This window comes from Gambusia affinis, linkage group LG05 (assembly GCF_019740435.1).
Source record: "Gambusia affinis linkage group LG05, SWU_Gaff_1.0, whole genome shotgun sequence".
Classification (NCBI taxonomy): Eukaryota; Metazoa; Chordata; class Actinopteri; order Cyprinodontiformes; family Poeciliidae; genus Gambusia; species Gambusia affinis.
This window is the reverse complement of record NC_057872.1, coordinates 20,418,349-20,440,581: the sequence shown is the minus strand read 5'-3', so window position 1 is coordinate 20,440,581 and position 22,233 is coordinate 20,418,349. Positions and strand designations below refer to the sequence as shown.

At 36.3% G+C, this 22,233-nt stretch overlaps 2 protein-coding genes across 6 annotated transcripts in view; both read left to right on the top strand.

Annotated features, from left to right (window-relative positions):
* The first annotated feature begins 4,418 nt into the window (after positions 1-4,418).
* Positions 4,419-13,441, top strand: prpf3 (PRP3 pre-mRNA processing factor 3 homolog (yeast)). Of its 4 annotated transcripts, none has more exons than XM_044116015.1 (17): positions 4,419-4,666; positions 5,049-5,203; positions 5,861-5,991; positions 6,103-6,270; positions 6,361-6,432; positions 6,578-6,813; positions 6,908-7,026; positions 8,314-8,501; positions 9,838-10,004; positions 10,139-10,221; positions 10,424-10,567; positions 10,654-10,753; positions 10,851-10,964; positions 11,039-11,157; positions 12,293-12,370; positions 12,463-12,518; positions 12,629-13,441. In XM_044116015.1, the coding sequence occupies exons 2-17, from the start codon at positions 5,059-5,061 to the stop codon at positions 12,776-12,778; spliced, it is 2,070 nt and encodes a 689-aa protein (XP_043971950.1). In that variant the 5' UTR covers positions 4,419-4,666; positions 5,049-5,058; the 3' UTR covers positions 12,779-13,441. The 4 variants fall into 4 exon arrangements, with proteins under 4 accessions (XP_043971950.1, XP_043971949.1, XP_043971951.1 ...); XM_044116014.1 differs by having other exon boundaries at positions 4,487-4,666; positions 6,106-6,270; positions 6,361-6,438; XM_044116016.1 differs by having other exon boundaries at positions 4,488-4,666; positions 6,106-6,270.
* Positions 13,442-13,935: 494 nt separating this feature from the next.
* Positions 13,936-22,233, top strand: part of rprd2b (regulation of nuclear pre-mRNA domain containing 2b) — a 24,703-nt gene continuing 16,405 nt past the window's right edge. For both annotated transcript variants that reach the window (XR_006370558.1, XM_044116010.1), the window contains exons 1-3: positions 13,936-14,158; positions 21,533-21,662; positions 21,800-21,981. Coding sequence is in view for 1 of the 2 variants with exons in the window: in XM_044116010.1 (XP_043971945.1) it covers positions 13,963-14,158; positions 21,533-21,662; positions 21,800-21,981 (508 nt within the window). In the remaining variant the exon portion in view is untranslated. The remainder of the gene's footprint in view (positions 14,159-21,532; positions 21,663-21,799; positions 21,982-22,233) is intronic.

The following is a 22,233-nucleotide window of genomic DNA, read 5'->3' as shown; positions in this document are numbered from 1 at the left end:
GGCCAGTATGAAGGAATTATACTGAAAACCTTTATACCAGATGAGAAACATTCTCAACAAAGTCACACACACATTGGAATACATATAAGAACAGATGAGTATTAAGGAACAACACAACAGGTTGTGTGTTATAAACCCAGGTCATCAGATCTGACCTTTGAACTACAAGATCTGCTCTTTTCCAAGGTTCTCTAAGATGTCCTTGATGGACTTTTAGGACCAGCTGAAACAATTTCTGATCCAAATGGTTCCTTGAGTCCCCAATGCATCAAGGCTCTGGAGTGTTACACTGTAAAACATTTGAAGGTGGTGCTGCCTTGAAAATGTGATTTAAGTCAACAAGAAGATTGTTTTGGGTTTAACTCACAAATTAAAGCTCATGAAGTTGATTCAACAGCCAGAGACAAGTTGTCCAAACATTGTTTTTTAAGTTCATTAATCTTGAAATGTGATCTTCAACTTCGTGCTGCAATTTAAACCAAATAATTATTTCACAGTATGCATAAAAAAAACTACCCTCACCTAGTCAAACAGCACACATTTCTCTATTATCTTTACCCACAATTCCAAGTTAAAATAACAACTTATTTTACTTAAGTTAAATTCTTGTTTCAAATTGCATAAACTGAAAATAAATGTTATTAAACATCACAATGAAACATCAGTAAAACATCTAGTGTGAACAGGATATTATCCTCAAGCTTTGCAAGCTGTTAGTTGTATTCAAATAAACATTTGCCTTAATAACACAGAAGAGTCCGATAAATGTAACACACTTCCATCTCACTCAAGGTGCAACATAGGATACAAAAACATGCCACTAAGCATGCTGGGAAATACTTCCCACTCCTCTCTTTTTCTTCTTTCAGTTTTTTAAGAGCTAACCTAAAAACTCTGGCTTATCCAACTCTTTGAGCTATGACAAAAGTAATAAAAGGTTAGCACAACTGTAGGTTTATCTTTCACAAACTCACACATTTAGGTTCAAAATCTAAAACTCGCTAAATTTATTTGACTTGAAGAGTAGAAGATGGTGGACACAACTAAAAGCGGCTCAAATGTTTCACTGTGTAAGTTTAAAAAGGTGTTGAACCTGTGAGTTAGTCTCAAAGCCGTTAAATTAATCCATGACCACGTAACCTTGTAATGGTTCATATGTTCAACTCTGAAACTGAGCTCACTGTTTTTTTAGCTGAATTATATTGGAGGGTGTTACATTTTTTCATTTGCGTAGCCACATGTTTCCCAAACTTTGCTTGTGATCGGCTGATCAGCACTTTGAAATGGTTCCTTCTCTGGAAGCCGGAGAGAAAAATAAAGGTTTTCCCCACCCAGATTAGTTGTAATAAAAAGCTTGTTTTGTGCAACATTCTTTGCCACGTTTGCCTAATTTTCCAAAGAAGACCCTGTAAAGTTTATGTATTTTTTCTCCACACCTCCAAAGCACTCACTGACTTTCTTCAAGTGTTTTGTTTGCATGTGCATCCAGTATTGTTCCGAAATGATCACCAAGACAACTAATAAACAGAACTGTTCTAATAAAACCGTCCCATAAAAGCAGCCTACCGAGCCTGGGGAGAAAGAACCGCTGTTTGAGCTTGAGGCTGACAGAAGTGAGGGAACACCAGGGTAGAAATTGAAGTTGACACGAAAACTAAGAGCTCATCTGAGACCTGAAAGTAAACATTTTATTCCCCTGTTTTATTGCGACGATGGCGATGTGAGAAAAGAGATGTGGCCAGCTGGTTTGGAAACTTTGAATCTTTCCTTTGTCTTCTCCCTAACATTTTCCATCAAATGTTTTGCAAGGCGTTAGAACTCAGAATATCAGTCTGCAAAGGCCCTTACTCAAACTCCTCAGAGAGCAGTGCACTTCTGGTAACACTGAAACATTGAATCAGCTTATAAAACATTTCACTTTGTTCAGTTTTCTGAAAGCATCCATCTGCATGTAGTAGACGTCTCTTTTTGTGACATGTGCTTTGTTTTTTTACTGTAATTAATGGGTCGTGTGAAGAACAACAACTGTAACACTTGGTTAGGTGTATTTTTTTTATTTTTATTGTAAGTCTTTTAATTGTGATAATTATAAAGAGCTTCTTCTCCTTAATGTGCATGTAGAAAACCATTCACAGGGGAGGAAGCTTAACAGATAGTTACAGTAAAATCATTTATCGTTTCATAATTAATGACACAAAAAATTTTAAAATCACTGCTATGTTATCCAGCGATAAACATGGGATATATATTTATGCCGTCCTCATCACATAACTGCATGATGCTGCAGTTCAGTTGTCGCGCTGTGTTTGCCAGTTTGGAAAGGAGCTTGTGTGTTTTTGTTTTCCTGTTGCACAGAAATATCTGTGGTATTGTCACATTATGTGCTGAGGGGTCATTACATAATAGAGTTGGCAGGAGAGTCAGGGGCTTAAGGGGGTTCATGTGATGAGCCACAGAACGGCTCAGGTTGATCACCGGTGGCGGTGAGGGAGTCGGTTTGCCGTATTTACTGACTCACCAAATCATTTGATTACAACTGATCACAATGTTGCTTTGCAAGGTTGTTTAAAGAGGTTGAAGGTAAATAAGTAGACAAAGAGCTACTGATATCCTAAATGTTAGGATGAGATTTTCTGAAAGGTTATTTTTTGTTACCCATTTCAGCCTCTAAAGAAAAGGCTCCTCTAAGTTATTGTAGTGTCCATTTTATGTACAATGCATGAAGGAACTATTTACAGCTTTTCATTTTTTTACATTTTGGTATGTTACAGCTTTTTGTTTCTTCTGGTCTACCCATCTCTATGGTGTGTTTCTGCCCATCTCTACACTGATTAGTGGACAACAATAGACTGACCTTGTAGAAGTTTACAGTATTTCCCCAAGTGAATGGTGGAGCTCAGGGATCAACAGGTTCTTGTTCCCCTCTCTTACCAAGACTCTTCTCCCCTAAATACTCAGTTTTAACAAGCAACCAGCTTTAAGGAGGGTCCAGGTTGTTCCAAGCTTCTTGCATTTCCAATTAATGGAGACCCCACTGCTTTATAAGAAAATGCTTCCAGATTTGTCTTGTATTCCTCCCCAGATTTGTGCTAAATGGTGTTGGTGTCATTGCTTGTTGGTCTGATAATCACTGTTAAAAGTGAGATCTTGTGTAGATAAGTGTGATCCATATGGAAGCATAGCTAAATTTAGAATGTGCTATAGATAGTCTGGTTGTTTATTTGTGGATGCATGGCCGAGGCAGGTAAGCAGATAAGCAGGTATGCTGTGAACTCGAGAGGGTGTTGCCCCAATGAAGAATCATTCAGAGAAGTGTGTAAGGATTATGGACTCTTACAGTGCAAATAGAAATTTGTCATCTTAACAACTAAAACAAGGCCAAACTTGAATATGGTGTGTGTCTCTGTGCAGTTTTGTCCGGACTGCCACACACTGCACTAAGAGGACACGGCCCGTTGTAGGAGGAGGGGGTAGACGGGTGTAGCCTCAGGCTTACCACCACTGATTCATACTCACGCTACTACAAGTACAGTGAGCTGACCCACATCACGCAAAGAAAGCCAAAAGGAAGGGGTGGGTCCTCAGTGAAAGGAGATCACATGATAATCCCATGTTTTTCAAACCACTTTGCTGGGTGCACCAGTCAGGCAATATTTAACCTGAGACTAACTGCACTTGCAACTATGGAAATGTCTAGTTTTATCTACTAAAACTCAATCTAACTTATCATATAGAACACACAGCAACAAAAAAGCCTCCCAAAACAAACAAACCTTCAGTGTAATTTCAAAGCATTTCATTTAACTTCTTTCACCTAACATTTCAGCTCACTAAAAATACACCAATGAGACAAGGGGCAGACAGAGAAGACAAACTTTGACCAATACTTGTACAATCAGGTTTAATCAGAGCTCTGGTTAAACCTGATAAAACTATTTTTTATGTGATGTTTTATTCTTTAACTAATGCATAAATGAATTTTAAAAAATAATAGGAGAAAATTATACTTCAATTTAATTGTATTGCATACTTTTAAAGACATGTTGCATATTAAAGTTGTGTTTTGAAGGATAAACAACAATGTTAACCTTCATAATTAAGCAACTGGACATTTTTAAGTAATCTTTCTATGTGTTTTTATGCTTTTTGCGAACTACACGCTTAAAATACCTGAAACAAGTCGACAGTGAATCCAACATCTTGGTGAGACATCTCAGCAGAAAGTTTTGGATGTACATGTTAAGTTACATTGTCAAAATTATGATGAAGAAAGACAACCATTGATTCAAAATTTAACTTGAGTTGAACTAAAACTAGATTTAGTTTAATTAGAAATCACTCGAAAAGTAAAGGTTATCAGATAATATTTCGTTATCCTAGAATATATTCTCCTTCAGTGACAATCTGCTCCACCCTCCGTACCAGTCGGTGGCGGTAATGCACCGATTTCATTGTTTCCCAACCGCCAAAAAACATCAACGAAGAAGAAGTTTGAATTTCCTGTTCCGGGTCCTCTAAGAGAAACGTCGCGTGAACGGCGCGGCTAAACAGAAAGTTTTGGAGGAAAACTTGAACATTTGAGCTTTTTCAGCATCTAAAACCTGCTCGTCATTGCCGGAATTGTACTGCAAACGTGTACTCGGGGATAGATCTTCCAATTCAAGAGGTTTGTAAGCTTTATTAAGACAAAGTGCATCTATGTTGGTGGCCCATATAAAGCAGTGAGCTAACGCCTCTTAGCATGTTACCGGGGAGTTTCGGATGTGATTGATCTTAGCTAGTTTGTTGCTCCATGTTAGCAAAGCTAGCCACGTACTGAAGCATAATATTTAACGAGTAACTGAAAGACGTTGACTTTGCTCAACATATGTGTTGTTTTTAGGTCACTTGTGCGTCTCTCAACGAGTGCTTGAGTTTATGCAACGTCCTGTTTGGCACATTCAGATCCTTAGAAAAAAATCTGTTAACTATAAGCTTGCTACAAATTAAAAGCTGGTTATTGAGCTGAAGGCAGCTTTGAAACATTTCCGAATTGTTATGTCTCGCAGTATTGGGAGGATGTCTCTGCCAAAGCGAGAGGTGGAGGAGCTGAGACCCTGGGTGGAGCGCACCGTGAAGAAGGTGCTGGGTTTCTCTGAGCCCACTGTGGTCACCGCAGCTTTACACTGCGTTGGCAAGGGACTGGATAAAAAGAAGACCACAGGTAACTAACATGACAGTGGGCTCCTCCGTCAATTGTTTTTTAATCGAGCGATTTCTGCTCCCTTTCCAGTTTTTTTGGCTATCTGTAGGATATTTAAAACAGCAGTGTGTAATTTTTATTAAAAGAAAATGTTTTTTTTAATTACATATTTATTAAAACTGTTACTATGTTGTAACAATATGGTAAGAGACAGATAATCCTCCTTTGCCTTCTCCCTATGGGTCTGCTGTCACCTGAACAAATACACTGCTTTGTCGGAAGCAACCAATCAGAGCCAGGAGGAGGGTCTTATTGCTGCCAGTCACTATTGTGTACATGCTGCTCACAGCTTCCCTCTGCTACACTACAGTTGGTACACCACAAGAAAAACTGACATGAAAGTTAAGGGTAGTTAGCATAGCCACCAGTGGCAGCAGATAAACTGGCAGCATACACATTGACAGCCCTAAGACATTCCTCCCGTCTCTGAATATGTAAAAAAAAAAAAATTTAAAAGTTACATACAGCTTTAGGTCAAGCTGTCACTATCAAACCTAAACATGACATAAATAAAAGCAGTAAGTTCAAATAATTACAGTGTTTGCGATAACATGTTACTGTGACTATTAAATGGCCCTTGAATTTGTGTTACATATTTAAACACTCGTTTGCCCTTAGACCAGCTGCGTCCAATCCTCGATGACTCTGCAGGAGGTTTTGTAGAACGTCTGTTTGAAGCTCTCGAGGAAAGCCGCAACAGCCGTGGCAGCAAAGGAGCGAGTGAAAAACACCGCAAGAGAGAACTTAAGGTATAAGAATTTATATAGATTCCATTAAAATTATACAGTATCACCTAGTGACAAAGTACAACAACTGAAAAAACTTGTGTGTTTGCTCGTGATTTGGCTGTTTGGACTAAGGAGGTTTTTGGGGAGGAGTCAGACACAGGAGCAGTGCAAGTTGCTCCAGATACAGTAGATGGGACAACAGTCAAGAGGAAGCGAGTGCCACGCTTTCAGGAGGTGGAGGAGCCCGAGGTGATTCCCGGACCTCCATCTGAAAGCCCTGGTATGCTCACCAAAATGCAGGTAAAATAAATTATTGTGCATCTCACATGTACTGTATGTCTTTAGTTCGTCACGTTTTAAGAACTCTCCTACCTTCTGCTTTTCAAACAGATCAAGCAGATGATGGAAGCAGCCACTAAGCAGATAGAAGAAAGGAAGAAACAGCTGAGCTTTACTTCCCCTGTAACAGTAATTCTTTATTCAAACCCTCAGATACTAGACCAAAAACAAATAAACATTTGACATTTTTTTAACATCCAGCCATTCATCACACTGAACTATTGGCCCATTTTCTGACATTGCTTGTTGTCTTTTCTCACAATCACAGGGTGATGGATCACGGCTTCTTGGTGCTGCTGCTGGTGGAGCCTCGTCTATTGGCCCCTCTCAGGCTGCCAGCTTTATGAATGATGCCATAGAGAAAGCCCGCAAAGCAGCTGAGCTTCAGGCCCGGATCCAGTCCCAGTTAGCTCAGAAGCCTGGTATCCTCAACACTTTTGTGAACACGGGGCCTCCAAACTTAGTCGCTCTTGCTAATCTGCACGCCATGGGAATTGCACCACCGTTAGTAACAACTTTGAAAATTTTTTTGCACAAGAAAATCTGGGGTTAACGTGGTTATAGCTAAAAATGTCCTTTTATATGTGTGAAATTACAGGAAAGTTGATATTAAAGAAGTGAACAAACCAACACCTCTGATCCTGGATGACAAGGGCAGAACTGTTGATGCTACTGGCAAAGAGATTGAACTCACACATCGTATGCCCACACTCAAAGGTATCACATTTCTTTCAGGTTGTCGTCAACTTTAAAAAAAAAAAAAAATATTTAAAATTCTCATGGATTATATATTTTTGTATTATTCTGAAAAGTTGTTTTATTTCTCAAAAATAATGAATTAAATGTGAAATCTTTTTGCTGCATGGTGGTTGAATAGGTCACACTGCCTGTGGTTACTGTTCTGTAGAATAAAGACATTCAAATGGATATTACCAGAAATAATGGAAAGAGTTAGCTTAATTTCTAGGTTTGGCTTAGATATTATGTCAGAATAAAAGTGCTGGGAGACACTGTACATATTTGTTAGTCAGTATAGCCAGGGAAGAGCTGGTGTGTAATTTTATCTTTAAGAAAAGGTGTGATTAGGGGTGTAACAGTACCTGTTTTCATACTGATTAGCCACAGCTTTATTGGTTTGGTACAGACATGTACCAAATATGCTGCGCTGCATATACCTGAACAAAAACAGAATGTTATTGTCATTCCCTGGAGTTCCTAAAAACAAAACAAGATCATGTAAACTTTTTTTCCTAATTCTCGAATTAGGACAAATATGACTTATTTAAAAAATATATATAAACAACATTGACTGTGTTCAAGTGGTTTTATTTTTGTCTTTCATTAATAGCAAAAAACTCAGTCCGAAACTCCATTTGGTTCTATAGTGGCCACTTTGTGTCTGTCTTAGCTAAAGGGTACTGGAAATACTTTTTTATGTACCATGTCAAAAATATCAGCATTAAAAACTATAATTTAACTTAAAAATTTATTTTTCTAATAAAACAACATTTAACTCTAATTGAAGGAAAAGTTATGCAGTCTTTGTGTAGTTTGTTTCCTTAAGTTTTTGCTGTAATAGAATCAGGATGGTAAATATTTGGAAGTACAAAAATCCATTAAGCAGCCACATAAGTTTACTGTCCATATTTTGAACATTGTCTGAAATACAGCAACTCTCAAAAGTTTGCACACTACGAAAGAAATTACGCAAAGAAATTAAATATTGATACATTATTTAAAAACTTACACAATGCAAGTAACCGGAAACACAAATATCAAAGTAAGAAAATACACAATAAAAATATGAATAAAATCACTTGAACTATTTTGCACTATGTGAATTAAGTTCTAAAGCTCCTTTTTGTCCTCTTAAGTTCACAATGGTAACACTGAAAATAAATAAAATTCTTCTGTCCAGGGAAGATATTGTTTTCCCTGATACATTTTATTATTTATTCATCTTTCACTCATCATGGTTAAAATGGTTTTCTTCTATCTGTGCAGCCAACATACGAGCTGTAAAGAGGGAGCAGTTTCGCCAGCAGCTGAAGGAGAAGCCTGGGGACGACATAGAGTCCACCTCCTACTTTGACCAGCGGGTTCTCATAGCTCCAGCCCAGCGGACTCGCAAGGGCTTCAAATTCCACGAACCGGGTCGCTTTGAGAAGATTGCTCAGAGAGTTAGAACCAAGGTAGAAGAAAGCTCTTCAAATGTAGATGCGTAGGCCTGTCACGATAAGTTTTGATGAGTGATTAATTGTCTCAAAAATGATTGCGATAAACGATAATATTGTTTGAAGACCTTTTTACATTTTGTAGTAATGCATGTGATTTCCTGCCAAAGATAGATACACTTTATTTTCAAAAGAATACTCAACACTGGAACTGATAAAATAAACAAAACAACCAAAAGCAAAAACAAAATGGATTTTCATTCTCCATTAACAAAAACGCACTTGGATAAAAACTAAACATAAAACCAAAGTGTAAATAAATACTGCATTCAACCAAAAGAGTGCAGATTATGAAGTCTGTATACTATATTGACCTTCAGTAATCATTAGATTTAAATAGAGAAGATGGGCACATCCAACATCTAAGATTGTCGCTTGTGATTTCGTAACCGATCATCCTGTAGTGTGTGGTGTGTTACGGTAGCTCTGTGGCCCTCCGATCTAAATCAGGGGTTTTCCCCAACTGGGAGCTTTAACGCAGCCTGTTGAAAGTGACAGGTAGCCAATCAGAAAGCACGGATTTCTCTTGTGTTTTCTGAGGGGAAATTACAGAGGGGAATCCCAAACAGCTGACACAGAAGTCCAGCGGACATTGGAGATGATATGTGGAAACAACATTAATGGTTCTAAAACATTTTGTGCAAAGAATATAGAAATGATGAGGGGAGGAGTTGAAGCGAAATCGCTACATTGATGAACCCGGTAACTTTTCAGCTGTTCTTCGTTAACGTGACATAAATAGGTTATAATGATTTTCATTCAGTCAGGACGTTACGCTGACACTAGAACCACATGCGTTGCAGGCAGATTGTAGTAAAGCATTGATTAATGCCTGATTTTAAAATTAGTTAACTGGACTTGTAGCCATTATTTTGTGCCCATTGTTGAACACCACATGGCACGATCGAACCGTTATACCTAGGATTTCTGTCGGCTAATGTGTGATCTCTCAGATTTTGAAAATGGGCCGACAATCGGCCGACAGCTCTAAGATCATGTAGTGTGCACTGGACGTTACACTAAGGAAATGAGGAAGGGAGGGTCAGTGGAGAGCAGCGGAGATGAGCCTTTTTTCATTTTTTCCATTTAGCGTCATCAACAGAAAGAGAAAAAGGCCGGAAGAGACGATAAAGCCGATAATTAAAATGAGGTTGATGGTTTTAATTTATTGTGCGATTAATTGATTTATTGTTTATTGTGACAGGCCTATAGATGCATTTTCTGTTTAGTTAAATGGTTTGCAGTTTTCATGCTCTTTTGTGTGTTTGTGTGTGTGATTGTCTAACCCAATCAGGCCCAGCTGGAGAGGCTGCAGAATGAGATTGCCCAGGCTGCAAAGAAAACAGGAATCCAAGCTTCCACCAAATTGGCACTGATTGCTCCGAAAAAAGAGATTGGAGAAGGAGATGTGCCAAATATTGAGTGGTGGGACTCGTATATATTAAGCTCCCACATGCCCATGTAAGGAAATGAATAAGGCTGTTTAGCCAAAGCGCAATTATTTAATAATTCTGTATGACATTTGCAGAGGAAAATAATAATGTTTAAAAGTGACTGACCTTTATCATGCTTTCTTTTTCTCTCTCTCTGAAAAGAAATCCGGAATCAAAATTTGAAGAGTTTGACCTTTTTGGTGTGACAAACCTAGTAGAACATCCTTCCCAAATTAGTCCTCCAGGTAAGGTGTGGGTTAAATGCATTTTATAATTTCTTGATACTCTACTATAGGTCTCCATTAAACTGTTTCAAGTAATTTAAGATCAGGTTTCAGTCAGTACTCTATCCCACTCCTCTTCTCATTGGACATGATTCACTTCAGCTCATTTCAGTTCAATTCCATCATTTGTAGTTTTTATATTTTATTTATGTTTTTCTTCTAGTTGACACAGACAAGCCAGTAACTTTAGGTGTGTATCTAACAAAGAGGGAACAGAAGAAACTGAGAAGACAAACACGGAGAGAAGCACAAAAAGAAGTGCAGGAAAAGGTCCGTCTGGGTCTGATGCCTCCACCAGAACCAAAAGGTACACAAACACAAATATGGTCATAAATAGTTGGTGGATTGGACCAAGCAGAATATTGCTGCTAATGTTTGTTTCTATTGATTTAGTACGTATCTCCAACCTGATGAGAGTGTTGGGGACGGAGGCTGTTCAGGATCCTACAAAAGTAGAAGCCCATGTGAGAGCGCAGATGGCCAAGAGACAAAAGTTTGTAGCATGGTTATTAATATCTTGGCATTTCTTTGACATTTAAAACTGAAGGACTTTCTTAGAAATCAAGTTTTAATTTGTTGTCTAATTACAGAGCTCATGAAGAGGCCAATGCAGCTCGCAAGCTGACAGCAGAGCAGAGAAAAGAAAAGAAGGTGAAGAAGTTAAAAGAAGATCTAATTAATGGCGTTCACGTTACAGTATACAGGTAAGCAAACAGGACATGAGTCACTTGAGATATGCGGAAATACTTCTAATAATTATTACATTTTTCTCGTTTAGGATCCGTAACTTGCAAAATCCGGCAAAGAAATTTAAGGTGGAGGCCAATGCAAACCAGCTATACCTGACGGGCACAGTGGTTCTGCACAAAGACGTCAATATAGTTGTGGTGGAGGGAGGTAAGAAATGATACAGAATCAAAATGCCAGTAAGGATTGGTAGGCTTTTATCAAATTTATAAAACCAGTGAATTTAAAATAAAAAGTTTTATTTTAATGGTTTATGTCAATGTGGTTGGCCAAAATGAGTTGATTCTGCCTGGGGATCAGGAAGATCGACATTGAAGAAATTGGCATATTAGTGGCTGGCTCTTTACCCAACTCTTAATATGGCACTTTTGAATTTATTTCCACCTGCATAAAAGATTTTGTTGTGTTTAACTAGTTTAAATTCATTGATAATATTTTCTTTTTTTCCATATATGTAAAATATATTCTTTCAAAATCAAGTGGAGACATTTCCTTATATATATATATATATATATATATATATATATATATATATATATATATATATATAAATTGTCCATAATAAATATGAATAGATTTTTATTAGAAATTTAGCAAATTCTTTAGGTCTCAATTGGATGAAAACAGAGCAAAATTTTGTAATTTCTCACCAAATTACAAAATTCTTTCTTTCAAAAAGCTTGCTGTATTTAGCCAAGTGTAATAAATAAATTAAAAGCAGATGTCAGGGCAGCAAAGTTTGCTTTTGAGTAACTGTCTCTGGTTAGATGTGGCTCATCCAATAGAATGCAAAAAATAAAACCTTGTTATTTAAAGATAAATGCTGTGTGCCCAACATTTTCTATTGTAAAAAGATTTTAATTTGAGCTCTTTGCAAAGAATGGGCAGCCTCTAGATCTGCAAAGCTAGGAGAGGTTGCACATCTAGATTTGTATCTAGAATTGGAGTAAATGGTTCCGTAGAAAGTATTGACACAGTGGGGCTGGATGGAAAAAGGTATTTAATATTTTTATGTACTTATTTGTAAGAAATGTTGAAAACATTGAATATATTTACATTCAAGTTGAACTTTGACATAAATTGTGAATATTTAGAATTTTGTGGTTTTAACATTATACAAACAATGAGAGTGCAGCATAAACTCTTTGTGTTTGAACATATGCCGTTACTTTGTATACCATCTGATGATTTTCTTGTATATTTCTGTAAATAGTCTGCTGGCCTTTAAACTATTAGATTTTCATGTTGTGCTTACAATGTTGATTTATTTTTCTTTCCATTTTAGGCCCTAAAGCCCAGAAAAAGTTTAAGAGACTGATGATGCACAGAATCAAATGGGAGGAACACAACAGCAAAAGAGATGGTAAGACTGGCTTTAGGCTTGTTTTTTTACGTTCTACCTTTAATACCTTTTTTTAATATTTAACTTTTTCCATCCGGCCCTTTATTTACTAGATCCAGATGGCGATGACGATACGAGAAGAAACAACAAATGTTGGCTGATTTGGGAGGTCAGTGTTCTACATCTAGCATCTTCCTGTTCAATTAAGTTCCTTTTTTATTTTTCATTTATTCTTTTTTGTTAGTCTCTTGAAAGTATCTGTTTCTCCTGGCTCCACAGGGAACGGCTAAGGAGCGGAGTTTTGGTGAGATGAAGTTCAAGCAGTGCCCCACTGAGAACATGGCTCGAGAGCACTTCAGGAAACACGGCACAGAACACTACTGGGACTTAGCGCTGAGCCAGAGTGTGTTGGAAGGCTCAGACGATTGAAGCAAACCTGCGCAGCGCTTTGATTCTGTCAGTGACTCGAACCATCAGTAAGCCTGCAGATCCCTCTCAGCCAGCCGCCCCCCTCTGCTGGCTCCTGGACAGACATCGGCTTTATTAAGAGACTTGAATTTTGAAAAGGAACAACAACAAACCTGTGCGCGTGTGGTTATTTTTTTATTTTTTTTTTTAGAGAGAGAGAGAGAAAGGAATAGATCCAGATGTGTATAGAGAAGTGTGTGTGTATAGATCTGCATCAGTGTTGATTTCTTTGATGACTTAGGGTTTTCTGTCTAAATTGTATTTTTCGTAGACAGATTGCGCAGTATGCTGTAATAACTCTCCATAGGCATAATGTGGTGAGATCCGTTTATCACGACTGCTAATTTTGTGATGAAATCAAGATTCCCACTGTAAAAATCAGTTTGATTGGAAATATTTGAGTGGCCCCCTCCATTAGAAACAATTTGCACAATTTTCTGCTAACTCTCAAAAACACACTAGATGAATATCTTTACCACATAAGGTTCACAAACTTTTCACTGAAAGGCGGGTTTCTAAATGCATTTATGCAATTTTTGTTTGAAGAATGCATTTTTGGCTGTGTTGTAGCTACACTTATCCCTAACAGTGCAGTCTCTGCCTTAAATAAACAAAATACAAACACTTTTGTTATTTTTTTAATTTTTATCTTTTTAATTAAACTTTGTTTTCTAACTAGAGCTCTCTATGCTAACTTTGCATTAACTTGTCCCATTTTAAAGCTCTTCCTCTTTACCCCAATTTGCTGCATCCCCCAAGTTTGGGTAGTTCTAGATGGGGACTAGTCCTGAGGAGATGATAAATAAATTAATTTCTTATGATATGTGCAGAAGCTGTACAAAATGGTTCATTGGATCAATTTAAAATTGTACTTTAACAATTAAAAAGTAAGGTGTTGCAAATTCTACAATGTTTTTAGATGGTATCGCAGTTTTTATCAGTGGTCTGCAACCTGTAGCCCTTGGAAAAGCAAGTGACTCCTAAGCTCAGCGATTCACTTAATATATTACACAAAAATACAGCTTTTTATTGTTATTTTGAGCCCCCATAAAAAAAAAACAGTGCCCCCACCTTCCCTTTACCCCTCTGGTAAATTTAGTCTAGCACCGCCACTGCCCCCAACATCAGCAGACAGATCGAGGAAGATGGCGGCCGGTTCAGGCGCTGCAAGCGGGCAGGGAGCCCGCAGCTCCAATGGTTCTCTGGAAGGCTCACTGGACCGCCGCTTTCAAGGAGTTTCCAATACTATGGAGTCGATACAGAGCCTCTCGGCGTGGTGCATTGAAAACAAGAAACACCACGGCCTCATTGTTCGCTACTGGATGAAGTGGCTCAAGAAATGTGAGTATCTGCGCCGCTAGCTAGCATACCTCAAGCTAATTCAAAAGCTTGAGTTTTGGCTTTTCTACGTATAGTTTGCAAAACTCGTCAAGATATTTGGCTAATTTGTGCAGTGCTTTACGTTGTATCGCAAAAGTTGTTACTTTTTCGGTTTTTTTACTTTTAAACGAGCGATTTATTTTCAGAAGTATTCGCAGGTGATGCTACTTACAATTAGCTGCTAATGGTGGCAAAGCTAACGTGTCGCTGATGGCAGTGTTTACAGATGGGCCTCTCTGGGAAACACGGGCTGGTTGTGCAAAACAAATTAAGTTGGGATGTGTTGATCTTGATTCACTCGTAGCTGGTTCCTTTACCTGGGTCACTTTTTACACAGATTTGGTCGCATCTTAATAGCTGTTCCTGTGGGGTTGATTTGATGAGATGTTTACTGTTTATTTTACGAGCACAATTAAATGAACTTGTTTTTCTGTAGTTTTTAGCTTATTGACAAAGTCGTAGCTCGTTAGTCTGCAGGTATAGTGTGCAATGTATATTTAACTGTTGCACAGTGCAGTAGACAAGCAAGTGCGTCTGCCTTGTACTGCGATGGATCTGATGAATGCATGACTTAATAATGGCTGTGGAAGGTCCTCTTGTAACAGTCTGTAATACAGCAAATCTGAAGCAGCCTCTGACTGAAGACAGTCTCATGAAGATGTTTAAAGTTGTTCAGAATTTTCTTGATTTTATGAGCAAGTCCTTCTTTGCACAATCACCTTCAGATTTTCAGAACCTTACCAGCCTTCTTTATCAGGTTGTTGAGCCAGTTTAAGTCCGTCTCTGAAGCTTTTTCACAACAGAGTTCTAGAAGAGCTGCAGCCTTTTGCTGCAAACATTGTAGGAGCTTCTTCAAGAAGTACAGTTTGCTCTGTCTCTACCCGTGCACAGCTTCACTGTTGCTTCACTTCACTAAGGGTTCCTCCAGATACCAAAAACTATAAAGCTGTCCGTCCTTGAAGAGACTTGTCTTGCATATTTTTAAAATGATTTATCCTTCAAATGTTCTAAGCAAATTAAACAAGAAGACTCAACAAACTGATAGGCTTTAATTTCACATTTCATTTTTGGTGCCTCATCTAATAAAAACAGTCCAGCTGATCTGAAGTATTGATGCATTCATTTTTAGCTTCTGCTAAATTTGGTGTTCGTGGTTTTAGAATAATGCCACTCATTTATGTTTAAGTACATGAATATGCATTTAAATCTGAAACCAGAACATGTGCAAAAAAAGATGCATGTTCACAGGGTTTCATAGTGATCAGAAAATGATGAGATGGCAATATCAGTTGTTATGTTTATTTTTTCTTCTGTTTCTTATCTGAACTTCTTGCACTCTGATCTTTAGCAGACACACATAGCTTCATCTAAGCTATGTGTGTCTGGTGTGAGCATCTGCTACTGCGAGACTCTGTAACTTGTTAAATATTACATTAGCCTAACATTTACAAGGTCAAAACATTTGTTGGAACGTTTCAGCTTACAAATATTTCACTCCAAACAGTCCTTTGCGTTACAAATAGGTATTGTGTGGCCTACATAGCATATTGTGTAGCGCCTTTTTTTCTTAGCGTTTCTAACCGTTTCTTTTCTCTCTATTCAATCTATATGTAAAACTCTGACTTTTATTATTGTGATATTCAGCAGATAAAAATAATTTTGGTTGTTCTCACCTAATTTGGCCTGATTTAACTTTAGGAGTTGACCACTGTGAAGCAAAATAAACATTTGCAGAGTTACAGCAATCTCTCTCCTTTTTGTACTTCTACATATCTAAATCAAAAATGGCTGCAAATACATGTGCATGTTGTTACTTTATTCTTATTGTATTTTCTCTAAAGTTTTGTATTTCTACTTTGTGTTCAGAGGCTGAGTGCTTGAAAACCAAAGTCAAATTTCTTGTATATGGACATAATCTTGGCCAGTAAAACTAATTCTGAGGCAAAGTGGGATTTAACAATAATATTTATTGATCAGATGTTTTTTGTTCCTCTAAATTACCTGGAAGGAAATGCATGAATTTTTGTGGTCTTTAACGCCAGACAATTTTGCTGCTGTAATCTCATACTGACTCGGACCCAATTCAGTCCAGAATGTGTTTTCCTGTCATATTTTTTTATTTATTTATTTATTTATTAAATTGTTTAACCCTGGGTTCTCAAGTTTTTATATGTTGATGCCGGTGTTCTTTTTAGGTGTTGGGAGTCATTCTGTAAAACTGAAGAAATTGGTTTACTTCATGCTGGATAAAAATTTTTTTTTTGCTGGTAATAAATTGTAAACTCTTGAATATGAGTTTTAATCTTAGTGGTGCTGATGTTAGTAAAAGCCGAATTAAGCATATTGGGTTTCGCAGATCTTTTTCTTTATCATTACTGAACTTAAGTCTTTCATTTAGGTTGTTTCTAAAATAAACTTGGGACAGACAAACCCAAGTTGTTGAAGTCTGTTTTATTCATTATTTGAATTCCCTCAGGAATAGTCTTGTATTTACTCCAAAAGCTAGGGATTGTTGGCAATGTCATTTGATTTATATTTTTTCCAAGTATCACTGATTGTGGTTTGTGTACAAAAAGCAGTCTGTCTGCAGGTGGTAAAGCAACTTTTGGTCTTTTAAAGTCATATTTTGGACATTTATTGGTGCCTTTGAGGCCTGATCTTCTATGGACACAAACTCCTAAATTTAGAAATGAACAGTATTGATGGAAAGATCAAGTTTATTACTGTAACTCGTGCTGCACAAAGTGCTTGGTAAACTAAAATAGAACGAATATAAAATTCACAAAAATGATTTAATCAAAGCTAAAAACAGAAGTTAAATAATACAGTGCGACTATAAAGATGGCTAAAACATTGACTAATTCTTTTAAAAGTGAAAATGTTTATTTCATCATATCCTTAAAACCATATCACAGTAGAGAATATTTTGAGGCAAAAATATTTAGAAGAAATCCAAAAATTAATAACTATCTGATTAGTTATAACTAGTGACTATAAAACTTTGTGATGTTGTTTGAAGTTGCTGTTTTTTGCTCCTTTGTTGGCAGTTTTCCATTTTATTTTGGATATGTTAAATATTCATGCATGTTTTTGTAAACTCGGCTTTAGATGGAAATGGTGTAAAGATTAATGCCAGAATCTGAGTAGCAACATGAATTGTTTAAAATCTTCTGGGTAAGATAACCAATTAAATATTAAAAGATTAAGCAGCATATTGTTTAATAAACATGTCATGTTCTGTTGGGGGAAGGTACGGAGCATGTGTAGTTAACTATTCTTAATTTAAGCATGTAAAAACAAGGGACTGGAGATATTTAAGATTTTGTCATGGTATTTTGGAGTTATGGAGGAAAAAATGTATCCAAGCTCTGCTTAGGAGAAAGACCAGAGTAAAATCTCTGGGAGAGTCAACACGTCGTTTTTAATACCGAGGACAAAGAATCATAAACTCCAGAAACAGTCTGCAGAAAACATCTCCAGGACAGCTGGAGTTGGGTTTTAGCTCAGGCAGGTTCACTTGGTTCAGTCATAAGCATTCAGATAAAAACACAACATCAAAATATTAGTCAGAAGATATTACCCTATTATACTTTATGCAAGACTGACTGGAGTTTTCCAGATAAAAATATTTATTATCTAAATATAAAAAAGCTATTTTTATAATCTGTAATTTGGGATTTGATCACTGCTGTGAGTCTGACTCTTGATATTAGTTGATTCAAGTTTACAACAGGTTGGGTTTTTAAATCTTTTAAGTAAAGTTGATACATTTTAATACTAAATATTGGCAGTTTGTGTGGTGGAAACCTCAATTTGCCTTATTTCTTAAATGTTTTGCTTGAAAATATTGGCATTGTAGTTTTTTAGGCACATTTTCTAAAACCTTGATTAGAGTGTTTAGAAAACACTCTAATCAAGCATCCGAGCATATTTACAGTAATCTTCAATGGAGAAATCAGGAGTAGGAGTGTGGTCTGATACTGGGTTAAAGACAAATGAGACGTGATTTCAGCAAAATGTGGGAAAACAAATAAACCTAATTTGTGTTCACATAAACTGGCTAAAGCTTTAACAAACAGTTTGTGAGAATCTGTAACGATGTGCAATTATTCAGTTCAAAGTTGACTGGAGTATATATATTGACATTAAATATTTTCAGCTAATTCTAAGATGCCACAAAGCACAGAACTGAAAAGCTTCATTCATTCATTTGTATCTGTTTTTGAAGAATCTGTTCATGTGAAATTATCAGGTTTATGTTTAATCAGTCTTAAGTACTTTGAACCAGAGGTGATGAAACATTAAAAATAAAACAATTTCTTTATGTTAATTTGTTTTAGGATCCTTGGTGGTTAATTGTTTAGTGGTTTCAGCGATTTCCGTTCTTCAGATTGTGTTTTTATAGCAGCTTCTTTTTTCTGTGGAAAGTAAAAATGCTTCATAATACCTGATTTGAGTACAGAGGAGACTTGACTTCTGTGGTTTTCTAACAAAGCGTTTTCAGTCAGGTGTACGAGCCAACAGTATCAATACAATGAGGCAACACAGGAACTTTACTTTTAAACAGGACTCTCAATTATAGATCTAAAAAAATTGCTAATCTTTAAATATTTGCCTTAATATCTGAGGCTGATGATGATGCTTAATCCTGCGTCAGGAGATGTAATCACAAGCTGGACTATTTTGGTTTTTATGCGAATCATTTTCTTCATTTAACAATGAGTCAATTACTAAATTATTTGACAATTATTTCAATAGTTGATTCATCACAATTAATCTGGTTAATTGTTTCAGCCTTAATGGCAAGATTATTATAAAACTTTTCATTTAAAATGGCAGAAATATAGTTTAATTTTTAAACTATTAAAAATAGTTTTAAAAAGGCTAAGAATCTTTTTTTTTTTTGTAGAAAAGATGCACAGATTAATGAATATAAGCAAGTATAATAAGTAATCAACAGTAATTGGTGTTGATTAATTCAGTCCATATTCCAGTGTTGACATTTGTTTAAACTTGAAGCAGTTCTAATGTTTCAAGTTTCATAAATTGCATGTGATATATATATATATATATATATATATATATATATATTTTTTTTTTTTCAATAAATTTTGTTTGCGGCAGAATGATGTGGTTCAGGTTTGACCCGTTTTTTGTGTTTTAGAGTATACAATTCAGTCTCGGCGTCTTTAATATAAAGAGCTTTTCTGCTTCAGCGTCATTCGGCTGCGTCAGATTCTTTTCAATTTGCTTGTAGCTACAGTTTTTGGGCCTGGACTTGCACATAAAAGATCTGGAGCATTATTTAAGATTATGTGGTCTTGTTGTAGCACATCCTAATTTGATGTTGAAGGGCCATTAGTATCTTTGCTGTACACATAGTTGCATTAATTAACTTAATCCCCTTGATTAAGCTTTTAGAAATTGTTTAACCTGTCCACAGTTTGAAAGTTTAAGATTAAATGATACGAATCTTCACACCAGATACGGCTGGGGCTGCAAAATAGCAGCAAACAAGTTGCTGCTGCTCTGTTGCTGATTAATTTTAAGATGCTATTGATTACAGTTGTTATTTTCTTTTTCTTCCATTGAAAGTACATCTAACAAGCTAAAAGTCTTTTCTTGCGGTAATTATGTGCATGTCATTTAAAGCACAACTCATTTCCAGGTTTTGCATTCCTGCACTCTTTCACAATTGGAACATGTTACACAAATGGATATTGACATTCGATTGCTTGTGCAGTTTTATGTAAATCTGATAGAACCTTGTCAAAATCCAAAATGGATAAAATGAAAATAAATAAATAAAAGTAAAGAGAAAATCTGAAAATTCATCAATTGAAATGCCATAAGCACCGAAAATTAAGTGCTTTAAATTAGAAGTGCTTATGGCATTTCAATTGATACATTTTCATCATTTGAAGATAAAAATGACTCGGTCTTAGAAATTCCCTCCTGTGTTTCAGTGTAGCTGTGGATTTAAATAGATTTTCTTTTCACTTTAAATCAAACAATGTTCAAGAACTGATGTCTACTTTGACTCTGCAAACCCTCGCTTGTGAAATTATGTTCTCACTGGGGATCCTTGGATTTGCTTCTGTCATTTTGTCTTTTTGTTCCTTTTTGGCTTCGCTCACACACTAACAAATTTGACACATTCAAATTGTGGGCGGGGGTTTTTGTGTTTGTTTTTTCATAATCAACTTTATCAATTCTGAAGTTTTCACCCCAAAATCTGATGCATATCCAATAGTTTTCAAAACATCTGCAGTCAGAACGGTTATGTCTCATTTGTGACGCGAGACATGCATCATAATTCTGCACCAGAAGAAACCAGACATAGAAAACGGGTGAAGCAAACATCCAATACTTTAATCCTCAGCTTTCTTTGTTTTATGATCTTGTTACAATACTTTCAACTTCCTATAATTAGTAGTAAGAAGAACCACGCTAAAAAAAAAAAAATTTGCAAATGTAGCCTTAGATTAACTAGTGATCTGATGAGTTGAGATCAAAGATGTCGACTATCTCTGCCAGTTAGAAGATGAATGGACATTGCTATGAGTATCAGTCTTGATGGGTTACTGGATATTTTTTATTTGGTGTTGGATTAATTTACTTTGCAGTTTTAAAAAAAATAAAGACAAGGTAAAGAAGAAAGTATAAATCCACTTGACCACCTCAAAAAATAATAGAACAGCACATCATGCACCTGTACGACGAGAACATTGGGTGAATCGTTCAAAAAATAAATGTTTGCTCTGCGTTGCTGAATAACCAACAGAGTTTGCTTGTCTCAACAGCTTGTGTATTTACATATTTCCTGCAATTTTTGTTGTCACAAAATCAGCAACCAAATATTTTATTGTGCAACTGGAATTAATTTAATGTATTATAAAAGCAAATAAATTTGTAACATTAAAGAGGATGATGTTACCTCACTATATTTTTGCAATTTTTTTCAGTCTTGGATATTTTCTAAAACATGCATGTGTATTTATTGAAAACTGGTTTTAAAGCTTGAATGCCAAGAATGCTTTGCTTCTAAACAGCTATTCTCTTTTATTTGTAGTTATTTCACCTTTATTTTACCAGGATAAAAACTCACTGAGACTAAAAATCTCTTGTTTCAATCCAAGAAGCAGCAACAAACGCAACACAGAAAAATACACCAGGCTGGCAAAATTAGTAATTAGTCGTGTAGTTGCATGGATGAGGATGCATCATAGTGCTAAACAAAATTAAATAATAATAAATATCAAGCATAGCTGGATAAAACTGTAGCTATTTTTTTGTCCTTCTCTCTTTTAACTTCTCCGTTCATTTCTTTTGTAGCCGACCACAATCATCGCTTGAATCTTTTCTACCTTGCCAATGATGTGATCCAAAACTGCAAAAGAAAGAACGCCATTGTGTTTCGTTCGGCGTTCTCCGATGTACTTCCCAATGCTGCCCTCCTCATCAAGTGAGTAGCTTCATTGTGTTTATTTAGCGCTTTGTTGCAGCTAAACCTGCATATTGTTTTAGTATTTTGGTCTGTGACAAAGAAAATGCTTCAACCCTGGTATTTATTGAGACAATGTGTGTGTTTTTCTCTGTTAGAGATGGAAAAGTCCGCAAATCGGTTGAAAGGATCTTTACCATTTGGGAGGAGAGGAATGTGTATCCCGAGGAAGTGATTGCACAGTTCAAAGCCAGCCTGCACAAAAAGGAAAAAGAACGAGAAAAGCAGAAGGAAAAAGAGAAAGAAAAGCAGAAAGAGAAGGAGACTCCATCAAATAATGGTCAGCTTTTATTTTAAATTTTTAGTGTTGATCAAATCCAGGTGATCCTAAGACGTGCTTGAAATGTTATAAACACTTTGAATTCAGAAATCTTTATTTTCTTCAATTTTCTATGTGGAGCATTACTTGCCGTCCTCATTAACAATGTGCTTGAACATTTTTTTACAAATCTAAATCAGTAAACTGGTTTAATTTAGTGATGTTGCTTAGCACAATAAAGAACAGCATAATTAATTTGTTGATCCGTATTGG

What these genes read in the sequence shown, in the direction of transcription:
- prpf3 (XM_044116013.1), top strand. Translation starts at nt 5,059, where the DNA reads ATGTCTCTGCCAAAGCGAGAGGTGGAGGAGCTGAGACCCTGGGTGGAG. An exon ending in GTATGCTCACCAAAATGCAG is followed by an intron (nt 6,271 to 6,360) that starts GTAAAATAAATT and finishes CTTTTCAAACAG; the next exon opens with ATCAAGCAGATGATGGAAGC. An exon ending in TCGTATGCCCACACTCAAAG is followed by an intron (nt 7,027 to 8,313) that starts GTATCACATTTC and finishes CTATCTGTGCAG; the next exon opens with CCAACATACGAGCTGTAAAG.